The sequence below is a fragment of the Mustela putorius genome, unplaced genomic scaffold (assembly GCF_011764305.1).
Source record: "Mustela putorius furo isolate JIRA1106 unplaced genomic scaffold, ASM1176430v1.1 tig00537248_pilon_pilon_pilon, whole genome shotgun sequence".
NCBI classification, from domain to species: domain Eukaryota; kingdom Metazoa; phylum Chordata; class Mammalia; order Carnivora; family Mustelidae; genus Mustela; species Mustela putorius.
Window position 1 is genome coordinate 12,101,719 of NW_025422387.1, and position 25,942 is coordinate 12,127,660.

General features: G+C 35.5%; 1 protein-coding gene across 2 annotated transcripts in view; it reads right to left on the bottom strand.

Moving 5' to 3' along the window:
- TAOK3 (TAO kinase 3) overlaps nucleotides 1–25,942 on the bottom strand; it is a 182,679-nt gene that overhangs the window by 64,462 nt on the left and 92,275 nt on the right. For both annotated transcript variants that reach the window (XM_004753331.3, XM_004753332.3), the window contains exons 3-9: nucleotides 24,076–24,285; nucleotides 16,132–16,203; nucleotides 15,650–15,751; nucleotides 11,765–11,810; nucleotides 10,785–10,881; nucleotides 8,049–8,162; nucleotides 6,534–6,625 (exon numbers count right to left, since the gene is read on the bottom strand). In XM_004753331.3, the coding sequence (XP_004753388.1) occupies nucleotides 6,534–6,625; nucleotides 8,049–8,162; nucleotides 10,785–10,881; nucleotides 11,765–11,810; nucleotides 15,650–15,751; nucleotides 16,132–16,203; nucleotides 24,076–24,195 (643 nt within the window). In that variant the 5' untranslated portion in view covers nucleotides 24,196–24,285. The remainder of the gene's footprint in view (nucleotides 1–6,533; nucleotides 6,626–8,048; nucleotides 8,163–10,784; nucleotides 10,882–11,764; nucleotides 11,811–15,649; nucleotides 15,752–16,131; nucleotides 16,204–24,075; nucleotides 24,286–25,942) is intronic.

The following is a 25,942-nucleotide window of genomic DNA, read 5'->3' on the forward strand; positions in this document are numbered from 1 at the left end:
TGTGATTTTGATTTGTATTTCCCTGATGGTGAGTGATGTCGAGCATCTCCTCATGGGTCTGTTGGCCATCTGGATGTCCTCTTTGGAAAAATGTCTATTCATGTCTTCTGCCCATTTCTTGATTGGATTATTTATTCTTTGGGTGTTGAGTTTGATAAACTCTTAATAGATTTTGCAGTCAAATGCTCTACCCCTGAGCTATACCCCCCAGCTCTTTATAGATTTTAGATACTAGCCCCTTATCTGATGTCATTTGCAAATATCTTCTCCCATTCAGTAGGCTCCCTTTTAGTTTTGTTGATTGTTTCATTCACTCTGCAGAAGTTTTTATCTTGATGGAGCCCAAGAGTTCATTTTTGTTTTTGTTTCCCTTGCCTCTGGCAACATGTCTAGTAAGAAGTTGCTATAGCCGAGGTTAAAGAGGTTCTGTCTGTGTTCTCCTCTAGGATTTTGATGGTTTCTGGTCTCACAGTTAGGTCTTTCATCCATTTTGAAATTATTTTTGTGTGTGGTGGAAGACAGTGGTCCGGTTTCTTTGGCATGTTGTCCAGTTTTCACAACACCATTTGTTGAAGAGACTGTCTTTTTTTCCACTGGAGAGTCTCGCCTGCCTTCTTGAAAATTAGCGGACCATATAGTTGTGGGTCCACTTCTGGATTCTCTATTCTGGTCCATTGATCTTCTGGATTCTCTATTCTGGTCCATTGATCTGTGTGTCTATTCTTGTGCCAGTACCATGCTGTCTTGATGACTACAGCTTTGTAACAGAGTTTGAAATCTGGAATTGTAATGTCTCCAGTTTTTTCTTTTTCAGGACTTCTTTGGTTATTTGGGGTCTTTTGTGGTCCCATACACATTTTAGGATTGTTTGTTCTAGCTCTTTGAAGAATGCTGATATTCTTTTGATAGGGATTGCATTAAATGTGTAGATAGCTTTAGGTAATACAGTCATTTTTTTTTTTAAAGATTTTATTCATTTAACAGAGAGACACAGCTAGAGAGAACACAAGCAGGGGGAGTGGGAGAGGGAGAAGCAGGCTTCCTGCTGAGCAGGGAGCCGAATGTGGGGCTTGATTCCCAGACTCTGGGATCTGAGCTGAAGGCAGACACTTAACAGACTGAGCCACCTGGGTGCCCCTGGGTAATATAAACATTTTAACAATGTTTGTTCTAATCCATGAGGATGCAATGCTTTTACATTTCTTTGTATCCTCTTCAATTTCTTTCACAAGTGTTCTCTAATTTTCAGAGTATAGATCTTTTACCTCTTTAGTTAGGTTTTTTCCTAGGTATCTTACTGTTTGGCAAAACTGCAAATGGGATTAATGCCTTATTTCTTTCTCTGGCGCTTCATTACTGGTGTAAAGAGATGCAACAGATTTTTGCACATTGATTTTATAACTTGAAACTTTGCTTAATTCATGAATTAGTTCTAGCAATTTTTTGGTGGAGTCTTTCAGGTTTTCTACATAGACCACCATGTCATTTGCAAATAGTGAAAGTTTGACTTCTTCCTTGCTGATTTGGATGCCTTTTATTTCTTTTTGTTGTCGGACTGTAGAGGCTAAGACTTCTAGCACTATGAGAGTGAGAGTGGTGAGAGTGGACATCCCTGTCTTATTCCTGCTATAGGGGAAAGCCTCTGTTTTTTCCCCACTGAGCGTGATATTAGCTATGGGTCTTCCATATATGGTCTTTATGATGTTGAGGTATGTTCCATCTACCCCCTAATTTGTTGAAGGTTTTTATTAAGAAAGGATGCTGTATTTTGTCAAATGCTTTTTTTGCATCAATGTGATGATTTCTGAGATATATCCTTGATGGTACATGCAGATTTGGTGATATAGTATTCTGTAATTCATTTATCCATTCCTCCTTGGATAAGAATTCTGGTTGTTTCAACCTTCTCTAGCTTTGACACAAGGTTGCATTCTTGTACACACATCCGGTGTACATCCATAAATATTTATTTAAGGAACACACTGAGAAGTGAAGTTGTGGGTCACTGAGACTACTCAGCCACTTTACTAGATGTTGTCGATTTACAATCTGAAGTTGTTACACCAATTTTACATTTCTACCAGTAGTGAATGAGTTCATGTTTCCTTTGTAGTTTCCCAACATCTATTTATTATCCTCAGACTTAAGAACTTTTGCCAGTCTGATAAATGTGAAAAGGTTTTTTGTTTGTTCTGTTTTTAAAAGTGGCTCCATGCCCAGCAAGGAACCCAAAACAGGGCTTGAACTCATGACATGATCAAGACCTGAGCTGAGATCAAGAGTTGTGTGGTTAACCCACTGAGCCACCCAAAGTGCCCCGGTGAGATGAGGTTTGAATTTGCATTTCCCTTATTACCACCAAGACTGAGTATCTTTGAATGTTTGGTGTCCATTTAGGTTTTTTTTTTCCCAATAAACTTGCTGATCCTATTATTTGCCCATTTTTCTACTGGCTGTTTGTCTTTTTATTTTTGATAAAGAAATGTGGTAAATTATAAGGAATCTTTAAAAATTCTGGCCCAAATGAAACAATGAAACAAATGAAACAAGATGGGATCGGGAGGGTGACAAACTATAAGAGACTATTAATCTCACAAAACAAACTGAGGGTTGCTGGGGGGATGGGGGTGTGGAGAGGGTGGTTGGGTTATGGACATTGGGGAGGGTATTTGCTATATGGTAAGTGCTGTGAAGTGTGTAAACCTGGCAATTCACAGACATTTACCCTTGGGGCTAATAATACATTATATGTTAATAAAAAATATAAAGATTACAAAAAAAATTCTGGGCCAATACTCTGTTAGTTAGATATGTTGAAACTAATTTCTATGAGTCCCTGGCTTATATTTCAATTATTGTATTTTACACAGCTTTATATTTTAAAGTACTAAAAGTTATCATATTTGTTAACATTTTCAAAACATTTTTAGAAAAATGCTTCCCATACCCATAAAGGTATATACTCCTATAGTAATAATAGTAATAATAATTATATTTATATAGTGTTTATTACATGGCATGCCATATTTTAAGTATTTCATATCTCTATATTAATGTCTATCTATATGAGTATAGTTGACATAGGATCTTACATTAGTTTCAGGAGTACAACACAGTGATTCAGCAACCCTAAACATTATGCTATGCTCACTGCAAGGGTAGCTACTATCTCTCACCATGCAAAGCTATTACAATACCATTGACTATATTCCCTATGCCTGTGACTTTTATTCCTGCGACTCAGTCATTCCATAACTGAAAGCCTCTATCTCCCACACCCTTTGACCCATTTTGTCCATCCCCCAGCAATCACCCGTTTGTTCATTGTGTTTATGGGTCTGAGTCTACTATTTGTTTATTTATTTATTTGTTTTTTAGATTCCACATGTAAGTGAAATCATACCGTGTTTGTTTTTCTCTGTCTCACTAATTTCAGGTAGCATAATACGCTTTAGGTCCATCCATGTTGTTACAAATGGTAAGATTTCATTCTTTTTTAAGGCAGAGAAGTATTTCTGTGTGTGTGTGTGTGTGTGTGTGTGTGTGTGTGCACGCGTACCACATCTTTATCCGTTCACTTTTGGTGGGGATGTAAATTGGTACAGCCACTGTGAAAAACAGTATGGAGATTCCTCAAAAAATTAAAAATAGAAAAAGACCATATGATCCAATAATTCCACTCCCAGGTATTTACCCAAAGAAAATGAAAACATTAATTCAAAAAGATACATGTACTCCCATGTTTACTGCAGCATTGTTTACAATAGCAAAGATATGGAAGCAGCCCAAGTATCTATCAATAAATATTTTACATCTATATATAATTCATTAATCTTCATAATAATACTATCTACTTTGTAGCATTGTTATCTCTATTTTGCAGATGAGGAAACTGAGTCAGAAGAGAGCTTCTCCTAAAAGTTTTAAAGTTATTTTTTACTTTTGGGTATTTAACCAATCTGGGTTTTTTTTTTTTTTTAGATTTTATTTATTTATTTGACAGACAGAGATCACAAGTAGGCAGAGAAGCAGGCAGAGAAAGAGGAGGAAGCAGGCTCCCTGTTGAGCAGAGAGCCTGATGTGGGGCTCGATCCCAGGACCCTGGTATCATGAGCGGAGCCGAAGGCAGAGGCTTTAACCTACTATGCCACCCAGGTGCCCCTGGGATTTTATTTTTGTGTATGGCATAAATTAGGAACTAATTATAGTTTTTCTCATACAATTAACAAATTGTCTTATATTATTTATCAAATGGGCCATCTTTTCCCACTGATTTATAATGCTTTTCCTGTCTTATACCACACTCTGACTTATTCTATTTCTAGGTTTTATAGTCTATGCTATTGGATATTAGTCTTTCCCTTCTTCAGTACTATTGATTTAATTATGATGGTATGGATTTTGGTATAGTGATTTTTCTGTCTAAATTCTACTTTTTCAAAATTATCTGGATTAGTTTCCCCCTCTGACTTTTAAGACTATCTTGTAAAGTTGTATTTAGTATTGTTGGAAGTGCATCATATGTCCTTTATAAAGTATGCAAATATTTCTTCTGAGTCTCCCCCACCATAATCAGTGTGAATAAGTTAGATTAATTTCCTTTGCAGTGAAAGAGAGAATAAAACAATATTAAAATGTTAAAAAAAAGAGGGGCGCTTAAGTGGCTCAGTTGGTTAAGCATCTGCTTTTGGCTCAGGTCATGATCCCGGGGTCCTGGGATGGAGCCCCAAATTGGGCTCCTTCTACCCCTCTCCCTGCTCATGCGTGCGCTCTTTCACTCAAATAAATACATAAAATCTTTTTTTTTTTAAAAGATTTTATGTATTTATTTGTCAGAGAGAGCAAGTGAGCACAGGCAGACAGAGTGGCAGGCAGAGTCAGAGGGAGAAGCAGGCTCCCTGCGGAGAAAGAGCCTGATGCGGGACTCGATCCCAGGATGCTGGGATCATGACCTGAGCTGAAGGCAGCTGCTCAACCAACTGAGCCACCCAGGCGTCCCATAAATAAAATCTTAAAAAAAAAAAAAAGACTAGAAAAGAAATCTACTACCTCAATATCCTTTAACAGAGGACCGGTGAAATAAATTTCGGTATATCCATAGTACTAGAGGAGTAAATGATGCCAGTTAAAAAAAACAAAAACAAACTGAAAAAGAGGCCTAAGTGACTAATATAAAATAGATTTCCACGATGTTGTTAAGTGAAAGAGCAATATATAGAATCACTTATATATACAGATACAGAATCACTTAACTTGGGCAAGAAAAGGAATGTAATACATGTATATTCGTATTTGTTTGTGTATTTGTAAAGAAGCTCTGGAAGGACATATATGAAATTAGTAACAGTGGTACCCTGTATGTACTGGCAGGGGTGGGAAAGGAAATGGGTAAATAGGGCCAGAGGTCTGAGTTATTTTGCTGCATGTCTTTTTCTATTTTTTGATTTATAAACCACGAGTATTACTTATTTTTAAAAATTAAATATTAAATATTTTAAAGCTTCTTCCGAAACTCAATTTTTGAAAAAGTATTATCTCGTTAAGGTTAAAAAAAAGAGTAGACAAGTCTTTATCTTCATCATATGTTTCTTTGTTCAAGAAAGGGGTCAGTGAAGCAACTGGAAATGCAATACAAAGTATCGCAAATTGTCTTTACAAGCCAAGCATTTTAGGCAAAAGAAAACTACAGCCTGAGAAACAAGCTGGGGCTCAGAAATTCTTAAAGGATCAGTTTGGATTCCAGAGTAGAGGAAATTAACCCAAAAAAACAGATGAAGAAACTTAAAAAAAAATTAAAAAATAAACGTATTTATATAAATTGTAAATAAAAATCTAGATAAAGGCAGTGTTGGAGCCAGCTCTCAGTGGCTCTGGAAGGTCAACTGTCCATCCCTTTCTCCAGCTTCACAGTAATCCTATCCACCCCACTACCTGAGAATCACTGGTTAAATCTGCCAGTATAGCTCTGGATAAAGGTGACTTTAGGATACATTAAAGTTCAAAATACACAACCAGAGAATCAAGAATCTGTGGTATGTTAGACAATTTTATGTGAATGCAACAATGTTTGGGGAACAACTTTAAAGCAGCAGGCATCTTCTAACAAGAAGTTTCATGTGAGGTTGCTCTGTAAATGGGTCAAATACAGTTTTTACAGTCAGATCTTGGATAAGCCAGCTATTTTTCAGATTTCCCTTACACACGTCGAAATTAAATTACTACTGGGAAGTTATCATTCATGATATGGAGAATGGATGTTTTTCAAATATTAATGCTTATTATTATATATTCCCACATTTGTCATTTGCTGTATCTGCTCTTTTAAAGCAGCTCTTTAAATTAATAACATGAAAATGTAGTAAAGATAAAGTAATCTTCTGATGTTATACAATAGCATAGAAAAAAATCGAATAAATTCATACTGCCTGGCCCACATGTAGCAGTGACCCATTAAATAAAAGCAGGATGAACGAATTAACAATCATAGTCAGAAGTGATTCTCAAAAGTATAATAAAACGACTCTTTTACTCACCCAATTCAATACAGGTGATTCCAAGTGACCAAATATCAACTTTCCCATCATACTGTCCTTCATCCATAGCCAAGATCACCTCTGGAGCCATCCTGCCAAACGTAATGTACAAAACTTGAGTTGCAAATTAAAAACAAAATTCATTTAATGAAGTGATTTGGTGAAATAGCTGTTTGAGCACAGTCTGAAATTTTGTCTGATAAAGATGTTATTTCCTTAACACAAGTCATTTGGAAAAACAATGTTCAAAATATAAACATTACACTCAAGGATTTATATGAAATAACACATTATTTTCAATAAATCCTGGTTCCACCATTATCTAACAGTTTTACCATGGCTAAATTACTTAACCTCTCTGTATATCAGTTTTTCCATCTGCAATGTGGAGAGAATTCTAGTACCTATCTCAGAGATTTGTAAAGAATTCATACGTATGAAATATTTAAATAACTATAGACAACATGAAAAATACTTATGAACTATTTAAAACAATATAATCAGATATTTCAAAGGTATTACAACTTAAAAAATAAACAAACGTGCTATGGTGATGGATATTCTTTGTCCAGAATGGATTTCCATAGGAGGGCAGGGCCTTTATCAGTTTTTTTTTTTTTTCCTATTACTATATATAAGTGACTACTTAGTAAATGCTATTTGATGATCATGGACAGAGAGGAAATTCAAATAGTAGCTGATTTTTTTAGTAGATAAGTAATTATCCAGGGATATAAGTCATTATCCAAGGTACAATGCAATTCCAGTTTATCTATGAAAAAGAGGAAAAGCATCTTCAATAGATGGGGTGAAATTTTCAGTCAGAGTGACAAACCACGAAAAGTCTCAGAAAAGAACTCAGTAACAACAAAAAAGAAACTGGATTTCTTTCATTGAAAGGTAGTATTTTTGTTTGTTGACAAGAGAAGTTTAAAGAAGCTGCCTTGTCCTTGCGTAGAGATTAGGCCTTAAGAGAAAGTTTCAAGGGGCGCCTGGGTGGCTCAGTGGGTTAAGCCGCTGCCTTCGGCTCAGGTCATGATCTCAGGGTCCTGGGATCGAGTCCCGCATAGGGCTCTCTGCTCAGCAGAGAGCCTGCTTCCCTCTCTCTCTCTCTGCCTGCCTCTCCGACTACTTGTGATTTCTCTCTGTCAAATAAATAAATAAAAATCTTTAAAAAAAAAAAAAAAAAAAAAAAAAAAAAAAAAAAAAGAGAAAGTTTCAAAAGAAACTTCAAATGAAATCTAAAGCCTGAGCTTGGTCAGTGAGTTGATAATCCTGCTCAGTTTACACACAGTGACATCAACCTTATTTGAACAATTTAAAGTCACTGGAAATTTTATACTAAGTCAGAGTGTTTCTTTTTTTGCCAGTGAGTTTTCTCTCCTTTAATGGAAACCTCATTTGAGGCACATGGTGAGACACTGTCAAAAAAACAAAACAAACAAAAGCAATGCTTTGAGGCCATCTTGTTCATGTATGCGTATTTTAAAATTCTAATTTTTAAGTTCTACATACCAGTAAGGAGTGCCCACAAAGGAGTTGGCAGGAGAAGCCATCGAGGCAGATCCAAAATCAGCTAGTTTCACCTGACCTGGCTCTGTTAGAAGAATATTTCCTGCTTTAATATCCCTATAGAAAAAAATAAGAGGGTTAGAAAATTACTTTTCAACTTTGATTATGGAATAGGTCAGAGCATGCAATTAATAAGACAAAAAGTTTATTAAAAACAAAACAAAACAAAACAAAAAAACCTTGCCCAAACAGCCAGAGAGGGATTTAGTAATTACCGAATGTTGTAAGGGGGGCCCAGATTCCTGGGTGTACTTACAGGTAGGTCAAAGTAATTACTAAAAGGTAGAGCTTTCTTTAGAGGGAAGGAATGCAATGAGAAAAAAAGGCAGACAGACGCGGGACAAGGAAACCTATTCAGTTGCTACACTTAAAAAAGCATATTCTCAGATGCCAAATCCAGTCATCAACAGTATCTCTTATGTTGGGAAAACTGGTGCCATTTGTCACTGCCTTTTTTTTTTCCTTTTCCAAATTACCTAAAATTTTGGATACTAAACAAACCTTCCATAACTGTATTCTCTACCTACCCAATAAACCTACCTCAACTACACACATACCTTTTCTTTCTTGCCTGTGACCCTTTCTCTCTGCCTTAATTGTAACTGCAACTCTAAGGCATTTGAGGGTACATGTTACATAGAAGGTGTTATTTTAAAAATAACACTGAACAGTAAAAAGAAGACCCTGAAAGATCAAAACAAACAAGGATTAGGGATTAGAAAATTGCATTTCTATTGTATTACTACAAAGAATCGCAAGTGGTTACTACTAAAGCTATTAGATATTTTATGCAGCAGAAAGTTTTCAAAATATTATTTTAAAATATTCATTGTTGAGGATGGTAATTCAGAATGAGAAGATGTGGATGTATTCTTTTTTTTTTTTTTTAAAGATTTTATTTATTTTATTTGACAGACAGAGATCACAAGTAGGCAGAGAGGCAGGCAGAGAGAGAGGGGAGGAAGCAGGCTCACTGCTGAGCAAAGAGCCCGATGTGGGGCTCGATCCCAGGATCTGGGATCATGACCTGAGCCGAAGGCAGAGGCCTTAACCCACTGAGCCACCCAGGCGCCCCAATGTGGATGTATTCTTGATTCTCTTCAAAAAAAGCATGAGGTGTAATGAGGACTAGGAACCAAGACTTATAAAATGATGGGCCGTGGAAGGACAAAGCAGAGAGAATGAGGAAAACTTGAGCTGAAAATGAGAAGGTTCAAATGTTTCCAAAGCAATGTCTCCAAAAACCTTCTCTTCAAAATCCAGTTTCTTTACTCAAGATGACATTAGGCATTGGCAGAGAGGACTAAAACACCATTTATTTATTTATCTAACAACAGAAAAATATCTCTTCTCTATTACCTTCAATTAGAACACTGGCTTGTCAAATCAAAATAATAAATCTGAGATGTGGTATTTATTTTTAAATAGTGAGCACAATTTAAAAACTTTGTTTTTCAACTTTTATACACTAAGGGAGATAAAACATAATACAGAATATGAAACATTAATGTGCAGATTTTGTTAACAAAGGCACAAAAAAATGAACCATGGCTTTAAACAGGAACCAGCAAAATCATATATAAACAAGCAGGCATTTGGTAATGACATTTTGGTACCCCAAAACTGCACTATAAATTTTTTTTTTTTGTTAAACCCATAGCATTATGGTTAAATCCATTTTATAAGCATTTATTACATATGGTTAGGCTCATTCTTTGTCTTTACAAATATGCCAAATACATGGCAGGAATTTTGGTCTGCCTATTTTGAGGAAGTTCTGCATTTCTTGTACCAGTAACTGATAAAGGCTATTCCAGGGTGATTAAAACATAAACAAAAGGGGAACCTATGAGGTAATAGTTTCATTTCTTCCTAGTAAATGTCAAAGTTTTCTTTTGTTTTTGAGCCATCTGAGATCTTTTATATCTACCCCATATTCCACTACTGCCGCCATCATTCATTAAAGTAATCGTACTAGAAGTTCTTTATTGAGAGAAGGAAAGATTAGGAACAACATCTTTATTTAAAAGAAGTTAGTGGTAGGAAGTAGACTGGAGGGAGGACAGTGCAGTTGTAGTAAAGAAAATAAAAGGCAGAGGAAAGGCCTGGATTAGGAGTTAGGAAATCTGAGCTTCAATCTTTATTATGTAAAACCTATGAAATTATGGGCAATTATTTAAATCTTTCAGAGTCCCAGTTTCTTCATCTGCCAAGATAAATACAAGAATATCTTCCTAAATATCTATGTGGACTATTGAAATGCACAATATTTTAACGTGATGAAACAGCACAATTTTATAGAAGATTGAGTTGTTATTTACAACGGGAAAAGGAGATGAAATTCAGCTAGGAAAGAAATACATGCAAGAAAGGCTAATTTTCTTTTCTTCTTGGCATTGTATCAAAAGGCTGCTGGGCCCTTCCTCAAATTCTCCTGCAACATCCTGCTTGGAGGATAGTTACCTAGAGGACAGAGGCGATGCAAGTCTTTGTGTACATCTGGGACAGACCAAGAGACAGAAGCTAAATTCTGACAACTTTACTTCTTACATCCAGCAGCAGCAGCAGTCTCTTTGCTTCCTATAAATCCACAGGAACCCTAAAAAGTGGAGCATGCACTAATTTTCAAGATTCCTTGGATAGTCCTATAACTGACATTTAACTGATCTCCAATCTTACCTATGAATCATTGCATGAGAATGCAGGTAGGCCAGCCCCTGCAAGGCACCGTGAGTAATGGCAGCAATTTCCACTTCCTGAAGTGGTTTTTTGTGAACTGAAGAAGGAAAAGAAAAATTCAGAAGTAATAATCAGTTGCATTCTTCTTAATATCTTATACAGTTATACCAAACTGAATTACATACTCTCATATGACACTTTGGGAACACATTCACCATATTTCCTATAGAATTGCAATAAATAATCAGGCAACAGGAAACTCAAGTACAAAAACAAACAAACAAACTCCTTAAAACAAAATAAAACAAAGCCTGATATTCACTGTAATGAATTGTTAATTGACTTGTCAGTAGCAAGTCAAAGCCACCACTGATTCCAATGGGCCAGGCCCAAATTTACCAGTCCTTTCTGACATTTTAAATGCCTAGAATGTTTTAGATTGTATTATTCTCCTCTCCACAGAGCATCTATAATTACCTCTTCTAACTACAGGTTTTCATTATTTGTGAAAGCAGCTAATAAGCAATTTCTATTCAGAGATCAAGGATGATATAAAAAAGTTTTTTTAAATGTAAATTTTTAACCCAGTCTCTGATTATAATAGCATTTGCGGAAGAGAACTGGGTCAGTCAAGATATCTGAAAGAGTTAAATATCAATATAATTTGATACCATCTACCTTTCATAAATACATATGAATTTGACGTTTTTTGGCTATATACACTACATCACATGAGCCGAACATTTTAGCAAGTACAAGCCCTGGATGGGCCATGCGCTGAACAGCAAGAGGGCTGTCAGTCATTCCCGAGACACTTTCAGCCACCACAGAGATAAAGTTTGCACAGCCCATCCACACAATCCTTAGGTCTGAGTCAGCATCCATTTGCTTTGCCCAATGGCAAATATAGGGCATTTAGGAGGAAATACTATTCTGGTCAAGACAGAACAGAAAGGAAGGGATAGTGGTTTTATTCTTACCTTCTAACAAATCAGAGGCTGAGCCTAAGCAATATTCCATCACCAACTGTAATAGAATAAATAATAACCAGAATAATTTTTTAAAAAGAAGATTCCACTTATTTATTTAACAGAGAGAGAGAGAGAGATCTCAAGTAGGCAGAGAGGCAGGCAGGGAGAGAGGGGGAGAAAGCAGGCTCCCTGCTAAGCAGAGAGCCTGATGTTGGGCTTGATCCCAGGACCCTGGAATCATGACTTGAGCTGAAGGCAGAGGTTTAACCCACTGAGCCACTCAGGCGCCCCAATAACCAGAATAACTACAGTTAATAAGAAACTGCTAAAACCAACCAAGTAACCAAGGAACTAAGAATAAACTAAGATAAATTTTTATCTTAAAAAATTTCTAGAACAATATTATTAAAATACTATTGGTATTTACTGAGTTTGCAATTTTGGGACTCTTTTCAAAAACAAAAAGGAAAAAACTCTTTTACTCTCATCTTAGATTTTTTTTTTTTTTTAGGTGTCCCAGACTACTGATTTATAGACAAGGTTAGAACCATGAGTGCTCAATGACCAATCTCTACACACACACATACTCTCTCTCTCTCTCCATACTATTTTCTTATTCTAAAAAACATATTCTAAAACCATATGTTCCTTTTAAAATACAAATTTCCTAACGTCACCTACACATAACCACAATTAATATATTAGCTCTTTTCACTTAAAATAATTGATGTGAAAACATGTGTTTATGAATTATATACTTTATTTGTGAATTATGTACTCTATTACTGGAATAATTTAGAAGAATATGAGATATAAAATTATATAATACATACATGTGATATATATTATAATCATATATTATTATAGCATACAATAATCATACATTATATAAGATTAATATATAGTATCATATTCTTCTATATCATTCTAGGATTGCAAGGTATAAAGTACATAGTATATATCATATATTGTTATTATTTTTAAAAGATTTTTATTTATTTGTCAGAGAGAGAACATGCACAAGCAAGGGGAGTGAAAGGCAGAAGAAGCAGCACAGAACTCAATCCCAGGACCCTGCGATCATGACCTGAGCCAAAGGCAGCCTCTTAACCAACTGAGCCACCCAGGCGTCTCATATACCATATATTATTTTGTATAACAGAGTTATATGTTTACATCTAAACTGTTAAATTTGTTATATATTTATATGTGTAATTAAATATATAACTATGTATGTTAAAATCCTTCCATTATCAGAATAATTTAAAACTTAAGAAACGTAACTTTAAAGTTTTGAAATTTTATAGTTTTCTGCTTGACATTAAAATAAACAGATTTGCGGGGCGCCTGGGTGGCTCAGCGGGTTAAAGCCTCTGCCTTCAGCTCAGGTCATGATCCCAGGGGCCTGGGATCGAGCCCCACATCGGGCTCTCTGCTTGGCGGGGAGCCTGCTTCCCTTCCTCTCTCTCTGCCTGCCTCTCTGCCTACTTGTGATCTCTATCAAATAAATAAATAAAATCTTAAAAAAAAAAAAGTTAAAAAAAAATAAACAGATTTGAAAACATTAATTTATTTTCTTATTAATAGAAGTATAATTGACATATAATATTATGTTGATTTCAGGTACACTTCATGGTGATTCAACAATTACCCATTATGAAATGCTCAGGACTCTAAATGTAGTTACCATTTGTCACCATATGAAGTTATTACAATATTACTGACTATATCCCTACACTGTACTTTTCATCTTCGTTATTTTATAACTACAGGTTTGCACCTCTTAATCCTCTTTACCTATTTCACCCATTCCCCCACCCCTGTACCATCTGGCAACTAACAGTTTGTTCTCTGTGTTCATGAGTCTGTTCCTGTTTTTCGGTTTGTTCGTTTGTTTTTTTTGGATTCCACATGTAAGTGAAATCATATGGTATTTATTTTCTATGTCCAATTTATTTCACTTAGCATAATACCCTTTAGGTTAATTCATGTTGTCATGAATGACAAGAGTTCATTCTTTTTTATGGCTAAGTAGTATTAGATTGTATATGTACATCACATCTTTATCTATTTGTCTATCAATATCACTGAGGTTGCTTCCATTCCTTGACTATTTCAAATATGCTGCAATAAACACAGGGCTACATATATCTTTTCAAATGTGCATTTTTGTTTTCTTTGGGAAAATACCAAGCAGTGGAATTACTAAGAATGTATGGTATTTCTATTCTTAATTTTTTGAGGAAACGCCATACAGTGTCTGCACCAATTTACATTCCCACCAACAATGCACAAGAATTCCTGTTTCTCCACATCTTTGCCAACGCTTTTATCTTTTTTTAAAAAAGATTTTATTTATTTATTTGACAGACAGAGAGATCACAAGTAGGCAGAGAGGCAGGCAGAGAGAGAGAGGAGGAAGAAGGCTCCCCACTAAGCAGAGAGCCTGATGCGGGGCTCGATACCAGGACCCTGAGATCATGACCTGAGCCAAAGAAGGCAGAGGCTTAACCCACTGAGCCACCCAAGTACCCCAAGTCAAATTAGTCTTATGGCTGTTTGTATGCATGTCTCTAGCAGTTTAGTTCCTACGATCTCCTTCTACTGAGTCTATCAGATCTGTTGTGGACAGAGACCCATTAACCAAGCTTATTAGCACCCTGTGTAACTTAAGAATAAATAGGCTTTAAATAAGAGCTCAGATTTTCTGAAGACTCGAAACACATAATATTCAGCATTTGATTTTGTAACATTTATCCTGCATACTTAAAATCCCTTTCTAAACTCCTTTAAGATGGCGGAGATTGCCGGAGAATTGATTTCCAGGTAATGAGATACTCCTCTGATTAATTTCTTCTGCTCAGAACAGAAGTGATGGCTCTAGATACCTTAAAAGCTGCTTGAAAAAAAAGGTTTAAGTATATTGTTTGATAGTCTATCTGGGAACAAAAATTCCATTCCCTAACTGGTGATCATTTGTATATGGTAAATTCTCAATAGATGAATCTTGATAAATGATGGTTAGACTGGACATTAAATTGGAGTGCAAGGTCCGATAAAGTATTTTCATTTACTAAACAGTAGCTAACCTAAACACAGAAACACAATCATGTAAAAATATACTCAAAGGATAGAGTGGAATAAAAGACTTTTTTGAGGGGCGCCTGGGTGGCTCAGTGGGAGCCACATCGGGCTCTCTGCTCAGCAGGAAGCCTTTTTCTCTTCCTCCCTCTCTGCCTACTTGTGATCTCTGTCTGTCAAATGAATTTAAAAAAATATTTAAAAAAAAAAAGACTTTTTTGAGGGGGGATTGGGGGCAGAGGAAAAGGTAGAGAAAGAATCCCAAGCAGGCTTCATACCCAGAGCAGAGTATGACACAGGGCTCGATCTCACAACACTGAGATCATGACCTGAGCGAAAATCTAGAGTCAGACACTTATCCAACTGAGCCACCCAGGCACTCAAGACTGTTTCATTTTAATCATGTGCTAGGCCCTATCTGATAAAACTTAGACCACGATGGTGATACTAAGCATAATCCCAAATTCTGGGGGAATTGGAGTGGGGAATGAGAAATGACAACAATAAAAATTCTAGGATGAGAATAAAAGGATCTTTTAGTTTGGTAAATAAATCATAAAATGGTATTAACTTTTCACTATCTGTTGATTGTTTATAGAATAAAATTTCCCATAGGCTAGATATCATATTTAATCTTACAGAATGTATGCCAACCATATGGCACACTCTGAGGTATTAACAAATGTTAAGTACTGATAACAAAAGTCAAATGGGACAGAAATAGGACTGAAAATTTTACAGATCAAAGAGAAAACAGAAAAAATAGAAAAATTTTAATTGGAAATAAATGATAATACAGGTCCTTTGACGTACCCAAGCAGTGTGCTCTTTCAAGTAACAACCTTTATACTCAATGGTGTTAGGATGCTTCAATTGTCTTAAAAATTTGACTTCCTTGAGAATATCTTGCCATTTCTATTGAAGTAATAAAGAAAATGGTATGATTTTTAGGCTGCACAAAGTATTTTATTATCAAGTATACATACATAATATTCTTTTCATTAGTTTAAATGGACAAAGTAAAAGTTTAATAAATAAAGCTGTTTAAACTTGTGTTATTTCTTTAATTTTAGTACATGTAAATGTAAACGTATTACCAAATATATAATAAATCTATGATACTAACTTACGTTCTATTCCACAAATTAGTTGAGGCAGAATATTAAGAATATTTATTATATACTCCACAAAAAGGAATAAAAAACTATGATACATGTTTAAAGAACTTTGTTTCTACCATCAATTTCATACCAACTGGTTTATGTCAGTTTAGGTATAAAAGGTCTTTAACATACCTCTTGTGTCTGTTTCCCACTGTAGGACATTTTCTTAATTGCCACCACCTCATTGGTGTGAGCATTTGTGGCCTGTGTTGAGACAGCAGAAGAAAAATAAAATAAAAAAAAATGTTTCAGCTACTTTAACTTAAATATTTGACTGGACACTTTAAAAAACATTCTCACACTGGGGTGCCTGGGTGGCTCAGTGGGTTAAGCCTCTGCCTTCAGCTCAGGTCATGATCTCAGGGTCCTGGGATCAAGCCCCGCATCAGGCTCTCTGCTCAGCAGGGAGCCTGCTTCCCCCTCTCTCTCTCTGCCTGCTTCTCTGCCTATTATGTGATTTCTCTCTGTCACATAAATAAATAAATAAATAAATAAAATCTTTAAAAAAAAAATTCTCACACTTATTAACAGTTTAAAGATATTGCAACTTCTAATAGTCTAGACAGATATTTCCACCCCACTATAAAGTACAATTTCTTTAGATCTATATTCATATACATGCAACAACCATAATATTAAAAAGGATTAGGGTTTAAAAACATATATATACAATCAAACAAAAACAAGTCAAATTTCCAAAACAACCATACTGGCTTCACCATGTAAAATATCCATTATCTAACTGGTTAGATAATGTGATACAAACATACGATGAAATAAACAGTAAAACAATGAGGTAATATATATGAATATACAGTTATATGGAAAGATGTAAAAAATACAATGACAAAAACAAGCTTCCTATAATCTTACTTTTGCAAAATAATACTAACGTGAGTGTATGTGTGGAAATAATATGAGAGAATTTATACCAGAATACATATCAGTGATAATCCTGGAGCAGCACTGTCCAACAGAACCTTTCTTTTTTTTTCCAACAGAACTTTTTGTCTTGAAGGAAATGCTTTCTTTATACCTACATCATGTATGATGCATGTGAAATGTGGCTACAGTGATTGAAGAAATGGAGTTTACCTTTTAATTAATTTAAATGTAAATTGTGGCTACTACACTGAACAATGCAACAGAAGGTAAGAAAAATTTTAAAAGGGACTTTCGCTTCCAAAAGTACTTATATTTTATAGAATATATAAGAATATATTACATATATACTTACATACATATGTGTACAGTGTATTCATCTTCAAAGACTGCTTTGTCTCATAATTATCTCTATATAGCTTTTCCATACCCCAAATACAATTCAGTGGAAACACACATGAAAATAATAACTCAAGTAATAGTCTTCCTCCAAATTTTCTTAAGAGATTTAAAACTAGATAATTTTCTAAAAATTTTCAGAAAAATAAATATAAGACTTTAAAAGATTATCTAATTTTGGCTTTCTTCTAATAACAGAGCTCTGCATCAGTGCCATATTCCTGATGTCAGTAAGCTATTTTTATTCTATGATATTATTATTGTAAACCAGTGATTCTGTAAAGCAGTGATTCTGAGGTAAAAGATTGGAATTCAGTAACTGATAAAATCAGGTCACCAATTTTAGAGAAAAATGTATGATCATTTTCTTCAGTAGACTTAAAGAAGCTCCTCAGATAAAACAATGAATTTCTTTCTTAGTAAAAAAAAAAAGAATTTATTTATTTATTTATTTCTAATAAAAATTTGTTAAATTAAAAAATGAACAATAACTTACTGATATAAAAAAAATTCAACAGTCTTACTGATTGACAAAATGCTAAGCAAATGAACACTTACTGAAAAAAAATTTTTTTTTGAAGATTTTATTTATTTGTCAGAGAGAGAGAACAAGAGAGGAAGCACAAGCAGGGAGAAAAAAAGCAGGCAGAGGCAGAAGCAGGCTCCCTACTAAGCAGGGAGCCCGATGTGGGACTCCAACCCAGGATCCTGGGATCATGACCTGAGCGCAAAGCAATGCTTAACTGACTGAGCCACCGGGCGTCCCTGAAAAAAATTTTTTTTACAAGTACTAAAGAAAGGCAAAAGTACCTACTATAAAAATAAGGTATCTACTAGTTAGAGTTTTCAAATCAGCAAGCAGGGCTCTATGAAGGTATTTTTTAGATATTTTGTTTATTTAGAAGGTACAGATGGAATTCTGTCAAAAAACAAAACCCTCTCATATTTTGCTGGCTTTTATTTAACACTATTTAAATTTAAATTAAACACTATTTAAATTTAATGCTAAGACTGCTTATATGACAACAACAAAGACAAGTTGATGTGAATTCAGTACTACAGTAAAGGTTAGAGTGATTGTATCAGAAAAGTGGGTATTTTGGAGATCAATCTATGCCCTGTGCAGGCTAAGCAGCCTGGGAAAGGTTTAGGAAATACTCAAAGAATGAGGAATTTTAACTTGCAACAGGGATTTTTAAAAAACAAATCCTTAACCTTTATAAAAAGAAAAGAAAAGGCCCACACAAAGGGAATCAGATGGTATTCTCTAATTGCTTATTAAGGTTATTTATAATTAATCCTTATTTGGGACCAGAAACTTGAAAAAAGTTACCCGAGAATAAAAATATATTTCTTGGGGCACATGGGTGGTTTAGTCAGTTAAGCGACTGATACCTGACTTCCTTTCAGGTCATGATCTCAGAGTGAGTGGTGAGATCTAGGCCGTCTTTCTCTGTGCTCAGTGGGGAGTCCGCTTGAGATTCTCTCTTTCCCTCTGCCCCTCCCCCTGTGCCTGTTCTCTAAAAATAAATCTTTAGGGCGGCTGGGTGGCTCAGTTGGTTGGGCAACTGCCTTGGGCTCAGGTCATGATCCTGGAGTTCCAGAATCGAGTTCCCCAATGGGCTCCCTGCTTGGCAGGGAGTCTGCTTCTCCCTCTGACCCTCCCGTTTCTCATGCTCCTCTCTTATTCTCTCTCTCTCAAATAAAAAAATAAATTTAAACAAAATAAAAATAAATAAATCTTTAATATATATGTCTTTACATTTACAGAGTAAGCATTACTTAGGACTTGGTATGTATACTTGCTTACAAAACCTGCCTACTGGAGCACAGACTCATTATCTGGAAAATATTTTCATGTTGATTTTTCTTAGATGTGAAATTTATTTTTTAAGTTTTTATTTAAATTCTAGTTAACATACAGTGTAATATTAGTTTCAGGTGTACAATTTAGTGATTCAACAACTCCATACACCACCCAGTGCCCATTGCAAGGGTGCTCCTTAATCTTTATCACCTGTTTCACCCATCCCAGCCTTCCCTCCTCCCCTCTGGTTAAGCATCAGTTTGCTCTCTAAAGTTAAGAGTTGGTTTAGATGTGAACTTTTTTATATATATATTTTTAAAGATTTTATTTATTTATTTGACAGAGAGAGATCACAAGTAGGCAGAGAGGCAGGCAGAGAGAAAAGAAGGGAAGCAGGCTCCCTGCTGAGCAGAGAGCCCGATGTGGGACTCGATCCCAGGACCCTGAGATCACGACCTGAGCTGAAGGCAGTGGCTTAACCCACTGAGCCACCCAGGTGCCCTAGATGTGAAATTTTTAATGCAATTTTATACTTGTTATAAACCAGAACTGAAACTTTAAAAAAATTAATCTTTTAATACAGGGAAAGAAAACTATCAGTGGGGTTTCAACTTTCCAGTACTTTTATGATTATTGTTTATCATTATTGAATACACATTTCAAGTGTTATTCTAGAAACTTACATTTATACTTAACACTTCCAATAGTCTAAATGACCTCAATAACTTTAAGCAAGATCATTGATTCAAAAAATATTTTAGAATACTATCTGTTTCTGAGTTTCTCAACCATTTCCAGCTACATTTAGATTACAGTCTACTTGTTGCTAACTTACATTTTAATTAACTTAAATCTAAACTGTGGCTACTACAGAAATAGAAATACAAAGAAATATAAAAATTAAAAATAAGCTTTTCTTTTTGCCTTAGTTGTTAAGTCTCAACTAAAAGGTAATAATTATACTGAGAAGAAGAGAACTAAATTATCAGCTTTAGGTGGATTATAGGAAGTATGTGAAATTCAACAAGGCAACACTAAAAACACAGAAACTTCATAGTTGTGTTTAAGTGAATACAAAAATGAACATGCTTGGCCCTTTTCTATCTTCCTTTAATACGGGGTTTCTTACTATCTCATTTGTTAATGCTGCTAATTTCTGAATTACTTATGTAAATCCAAACACACAGAGGGATTTCATCAATAGCTTCCATTTTTTCTAAATATACTCTCAGCTGATTGATTCCCTAGGAGCGGAGCCAGCTAATAGTTCACTTTAAATATACTTCCTAACATCATTAGTGTAAAAGCTATAAACTACAAAAGCCTAACAGAATTATAGTGTTTAGGTATAAAAATGTTGGTTGCTAGAATCTGGTCTTAATGGCTTTCTAGCATGACTAGGATTCATGAAAACTACTAATTAGCAGTACCCCAAGTTCTCTGAGTTCTTTATAATTCACTCCTTCATTCAACAAATACTTATTAGGTAGTCAATAAGTATCAGGTATTGGGGTAAGAACTGTGAGTAAATATGCTCAGTACCTATCTTTTGTCTAGCAGCACAGACAGTACAAAAATCTCGTAACCAACAAATGTGCAATTGCAATTGTGACAGGTGCTGTGAAGAAGAGTGTGTGTTACTCTGAGAAACAAAAATGAGGGGATGGCAGGTCAGGAAAGGCTTCCTTGAAGAAATGAGGATTCAGCTGGGAGATAAAAGAGGAACAGGAATTTAAGAGAATGAAGGTAAAAGGGGAAACATTCCAGAGAAAACAGTTTATGCAAAAATCCCACGATGATGGTCAAAGAAAGCTATTCTATTATAGATAGGGCAATGAGAATGAGAGGGAATAGAACTTCAGTACAAACAGGGACACACTGTGGAAGACCCTGTAGGCTGGCTACAGTAAGTTTTTTGTTTTTTGTTTTTGTTTGTTTTTTTAGAGATTTTATTTATTTATTTGACAGACAGAGATCACAAGTAGGCAAAGAGAGAGGGGGAAGCAGGCTCCCTACTGAGCAGAGAGCCCGACGTGGGGCTCAATATGGGGTTCGATCCTAGGACCCTGAGATCATGATCTGAGTGAAAGGCAGAGGCTTTAACCCACGGAGCCACCCAGGCGCCCCTACAGTAAGGGTTTTGATCAGATTTACTTCTTTCTCCCCGGAGTCACTGTGGTGCTGACAAGAGACTAAAGAGAGACCACAGTGGACACACAAAGATAGCTTAGGAGGCTACAGCAATTGTCCAAGGAAGAGATGACAGTCCACTTGGTTATCATGGTATGAGTAACAAGAGGAAGAATCTATGAATAGGGAGGAACTACATATAGATATGACTGTGGCCCATGAGAAATCCATTTTTAAGGTATTACCTATGTGACCATTATAGATAAAAGGTTAAAGCTTTTCTAGGCTTTACAGTAAAGAGTAAGTTAATTCCCCTTTAATCTATTTTTTAGTGGCTTAAGAGTTTATATGGGCTTGTACTACCTGTTTTGTATACAGGCAATTCTGTATAGTTAATGATTACATTTTCAAAGCCACCGAGATATCCTTATGATTTTTCTAGTCTATCATTATCAATAAATAACATGTATTTAGTACCTACTGTAAACACGACACTGGGCTAACGTTTAGAGTTGTAAAGAAATATTAGAAATAGTTCTCATTTTCAAAAGGCATTTATTCTAGCTAAATAGAGAGGACTTAGCCCCAACAGCAAACACATCACTAGGTCTTCTGCAGCCTACTATAAAGTAGGTCTCATTTTGCCTTTAGTCCAAAGGCTTGTGAGTTTTGATACATGCTTGGTTTACTGTAGTCAAAAGGAGAATTTTGAGAGGGGATCTAGCTGCTTTTTATTTTATTTATTCATTTTTTAAAAGTTTAAATTCAATTTAGTTAAGATATAGTGTATTATTAGTTCCAGGGGTAGAATTTAGTGATTCATGGGTTGCATAGAACACCTAGTGCCCATTGCAGTTGCTGCTTTTTGAAATACACAAGTCAGATAGAGATTGGAACTACCCTCTGACTCTGGCTAAGAGAGACTGTGAGGGGATGAATGAGTTATAAATAGAAAAAAGAAAAGATGACTGAGGAAAGCATCTTGGAGCAAAATAAATAGGTCACAAACAAATATGTACAGAATGTATCAATTTTTAAAAAGTTCAAAACAAACAAAACCAAATTATATTGTTAGGGGTGAAGAAGAAAGGGAGTTACATGTAAAGAAAAACTAGAAAATAATTATCATAAAATTCAAAATAGACGTAACATAAGAGGGGCTTTTGGGAGGCTGGTAATATCCCATTTCTTGGCCTGGCTGGTGTTTAGAAAAAGATTACCTTTTAATTGTTCTTTAAATTACATATCAAAATATATGGATATGTATTTATGCACACTTCTGTGTGTACATTTACAATTTAAAAATCCTCTTAAAAAAAAAAAAGCATCCCTGGGGTGCCTGGCTGGTTCAGTTGGTAGAGCATGAGATTCTTGATCTCAGGGTTGTGCATTTGAGCCTCAAGTTGGGGGCAGAGGTCACTAACTAACTAAATAAATAAATAAATTTAAGGGGGAAAAAAACCCCAAAACTATCCCTGTGAATGAAGAAGATAGGGCTTTGATTGGGTTTTAAATACGATTCTAAGCCCAAAGACTAACATAGCAGGGTTGACTAGAAAATTAGCACCCTTTCCAGCCATGGAAGGTTACTTAATGATAAAATGTACTTGAGTGGAAGCCAAATATTAAATTAGGGCAAAGGAGAAGTGGTGATAGTGCTGAGCACAGACGCAAAGACATGACAAAGAGTTCAGGGGAAACCCAGGCTGAAGATTGGCCTACAGACAAAAAGATGAACTTAAAATGCAATTAATAAAATCTTATTTGGAAGGACAACTGAAAATAAGCCCTGCCCAGATGCCAAAACATAAAGGATCACTTAAAAGTCAAATAATTTTTGATCAAGGAAAAAAAAATTCGATAACAGGTTTAGAGAAGTGAGTAATAAGCAGTACTTAAATATCACTTGCTTTCTTAAGTATTTGAGACTTCGATGAGGCAAACTTCTAAGGTTATATAAATGAATTAGAACTACATTTTCTGTAATGAATTTCAGGTGAAAGAGTGATGGTAACATTTCAGTTACTTCTCATTCTTCTTATTAGATGGTAAGTCACAGTCTTAGAATTCAAACTGAGTTAGGGGGCTAAGCGTTATGCCCTTTAACCTAAAATACTGACTTGATACGAATGTTACTAAAAATCTTTGATGGTCAACCTGTCTGAGTAGCCATCCGTTCATCCATCCATCTGTCCATCATTTATTGAGTTCCTATTATTATCAGACAGGTTATGGGGATATAGCAAGGGATAAGATAGGCATAACCTCTGACCTCATGGCATTTATGTAGGGGGAGGGACATATATGAGTCAAAAAATCTCACACAGAAGTATTTAATTATATCCACGATAAATTCAACAACATGCAAGGACTATCAGATCCTTAGGAGATCCCTATGAGGGTGCTATGAGATCATAAAAAATGATTTAATTTACTTCAGGACAGTTGAACAGGAAAGGCAATCTTGTGGACGTAACACTTAAGCTGAAATCTGTACGGTAAGCAGGAGTTAGACAGGGATACAGATGCAATGTGCAGAATTTTCTAGGTGGGAGGAATAGCATATATACATGCCCTGAGGCAGAAAAGAGCTTGGCTTATAGAGGAAATGCATAGGGCCAAAATTTAAGCTTATATATATATATTGATAGTTTGTGTACAGGTGACAGCGATTCCACTGACTTTAATAATGCCTAGATTTCTAGGACTGGCTTTTCAGCAGTGAGTATTTGCTTCTAGTGTAGACATTTAACTTGTAGAAAAAACCACTAAAAGCAAACGTATTTTACAAGTAATAGAATGTGTAGAATTCAAACTCCCCTAATTTAATCTCTCTAAACCACTCTAAAATTACTTACAAAATAAACTGCTCCAAAACTTCCATGTCCAATTTCGTGCAAATCAATAAAAAGTTCTTCAGGATCATCTTTGTAGAAGAGATCAGCAATCTCTGAGTCCTTCGGCACCCCTTTACGCATGATGACCTGTATCTGCAAACGTTTTGCTTTTGATATCCCAGTCAGCTTTCTCTCTCATTTACAAATATTTGGGGGGTAAGTTTTCAGTACCTGTAAAAAAATAAGGTTTGACATTAACTTATTTCTAAAACATCATCGTGGTTGGTGGTAATATAAATTAATATTAAAAAGCACTCCAGACTTACAGTTTCATAATAAAAAGACAAATAACCCCCCAAAAAACGGGAAAAGGATCTGAATAGACATTTCTCTTAAGATATACAAGTGGCCATTAACACATGAAAAGATGTTCCACATTATTATTATTATATTTTTAATTTTGGGTATAATATTTATGGTCTTTTAAAAAAGATTTTATTTATTTATTTGACAGAGAGATCACAAGCAGGCAGAGGCAGGCAGAGAGAGAGAGAGAGAAAGAAGCAGGCTCCCTGCTGGGCAGAGAGACTGATGGGGGGGCTCGATCCCAGGACCCTGGGATCATGACCTGAGCCAAAGGCAAAGGCTCTAACCCACTGAGCCACCCAGGTGCCCCGATGCTCCACATTATTAGTCATTAGAGAAATAAACATTAACATCACAGTAATATACCATTTTTTATCTACTAGGATGACTACTATCAAAAAGTTAAATAGCTATTGGCAAGGGTGAGGAGAAAGCGGAACCCTCCAAACTGCTGGTGGGAATATAAAGTGGTGCACCATTTTGGGAAAGAGACCGGCAGTTCATCACAAACTTAAAAATCAAGATACCATTTGACCCAGAAATTCTACTCCTTGGTATAAATCCAAGAGGAATAAAAATCTATGTCCACACAAATACTTGTACAGATCGATATTGACAGAAGCATGATTCATAGGAGCCAGAGGTGGGAACAATCCAAAGGTCCATTTGGTGAATGAATAAACAAAATGTGGTACATCTGTACAATGGAATATTATTTTGGCATAAGAAGGAATAAAGTGCCAATACACGCTACGACATGGGTGAAACTTGTAAACACGATGTGAAGTTAAAGAAGCAAGTCACAAAAGATGCCATATTGAATAATTCCATTTATGTAACACACCCAGAATAACTAAATCAACGGAGATAGAAAGCAAATTATCGGCTGACTACAGCTGGGGGAAGGAGAGTTTGGCAGTGATAGGTAAAAGGGATGGGCTTTCTTTTTAGAGTCATGAAAATTTTCTAAAACTGGTTGTCGTGATGGTCCCACAATGGTTAATATACCAAAAACCACTGAACTGTACATTTAAATGAGTTATATCTCAATAAATCTGCTTTTAAAAGCATTTTGGTTTATTTAATATTTAAGTAATAACAGCTAAGATTTATAAAGCACTACTATGTGTCAGGCAACGCTAAGTTCCATGTAGGTATGTATTATTTTCTTTAATCCCTACTGCAGCTACATAATGCAGACTATATTATTTTGATTTTTATAAAAAACTAGAACCAAGAGGAAAAACTACTTCCCCATAATCAGGCAGCTAGTATTTGTGAGAACTGGGACCCAAACCCAGATCTAACCATACAGCCCATGTTCTTAATGCACAATATATACATATAGAATAGATAATTAGGTAACAAACTGCTATAATTTGGAGATTATGCTAACATTCACTTAAGAGGCAGATTATTCCGCTGCCATACAAAATATTCTGAGTTTGAAGTTTCTGTTAATAAAAGGACATTACGGTGGGGGGGTGCCTGGGTGGGTCAGTGGGTTAAGCCTCTGCCTTCG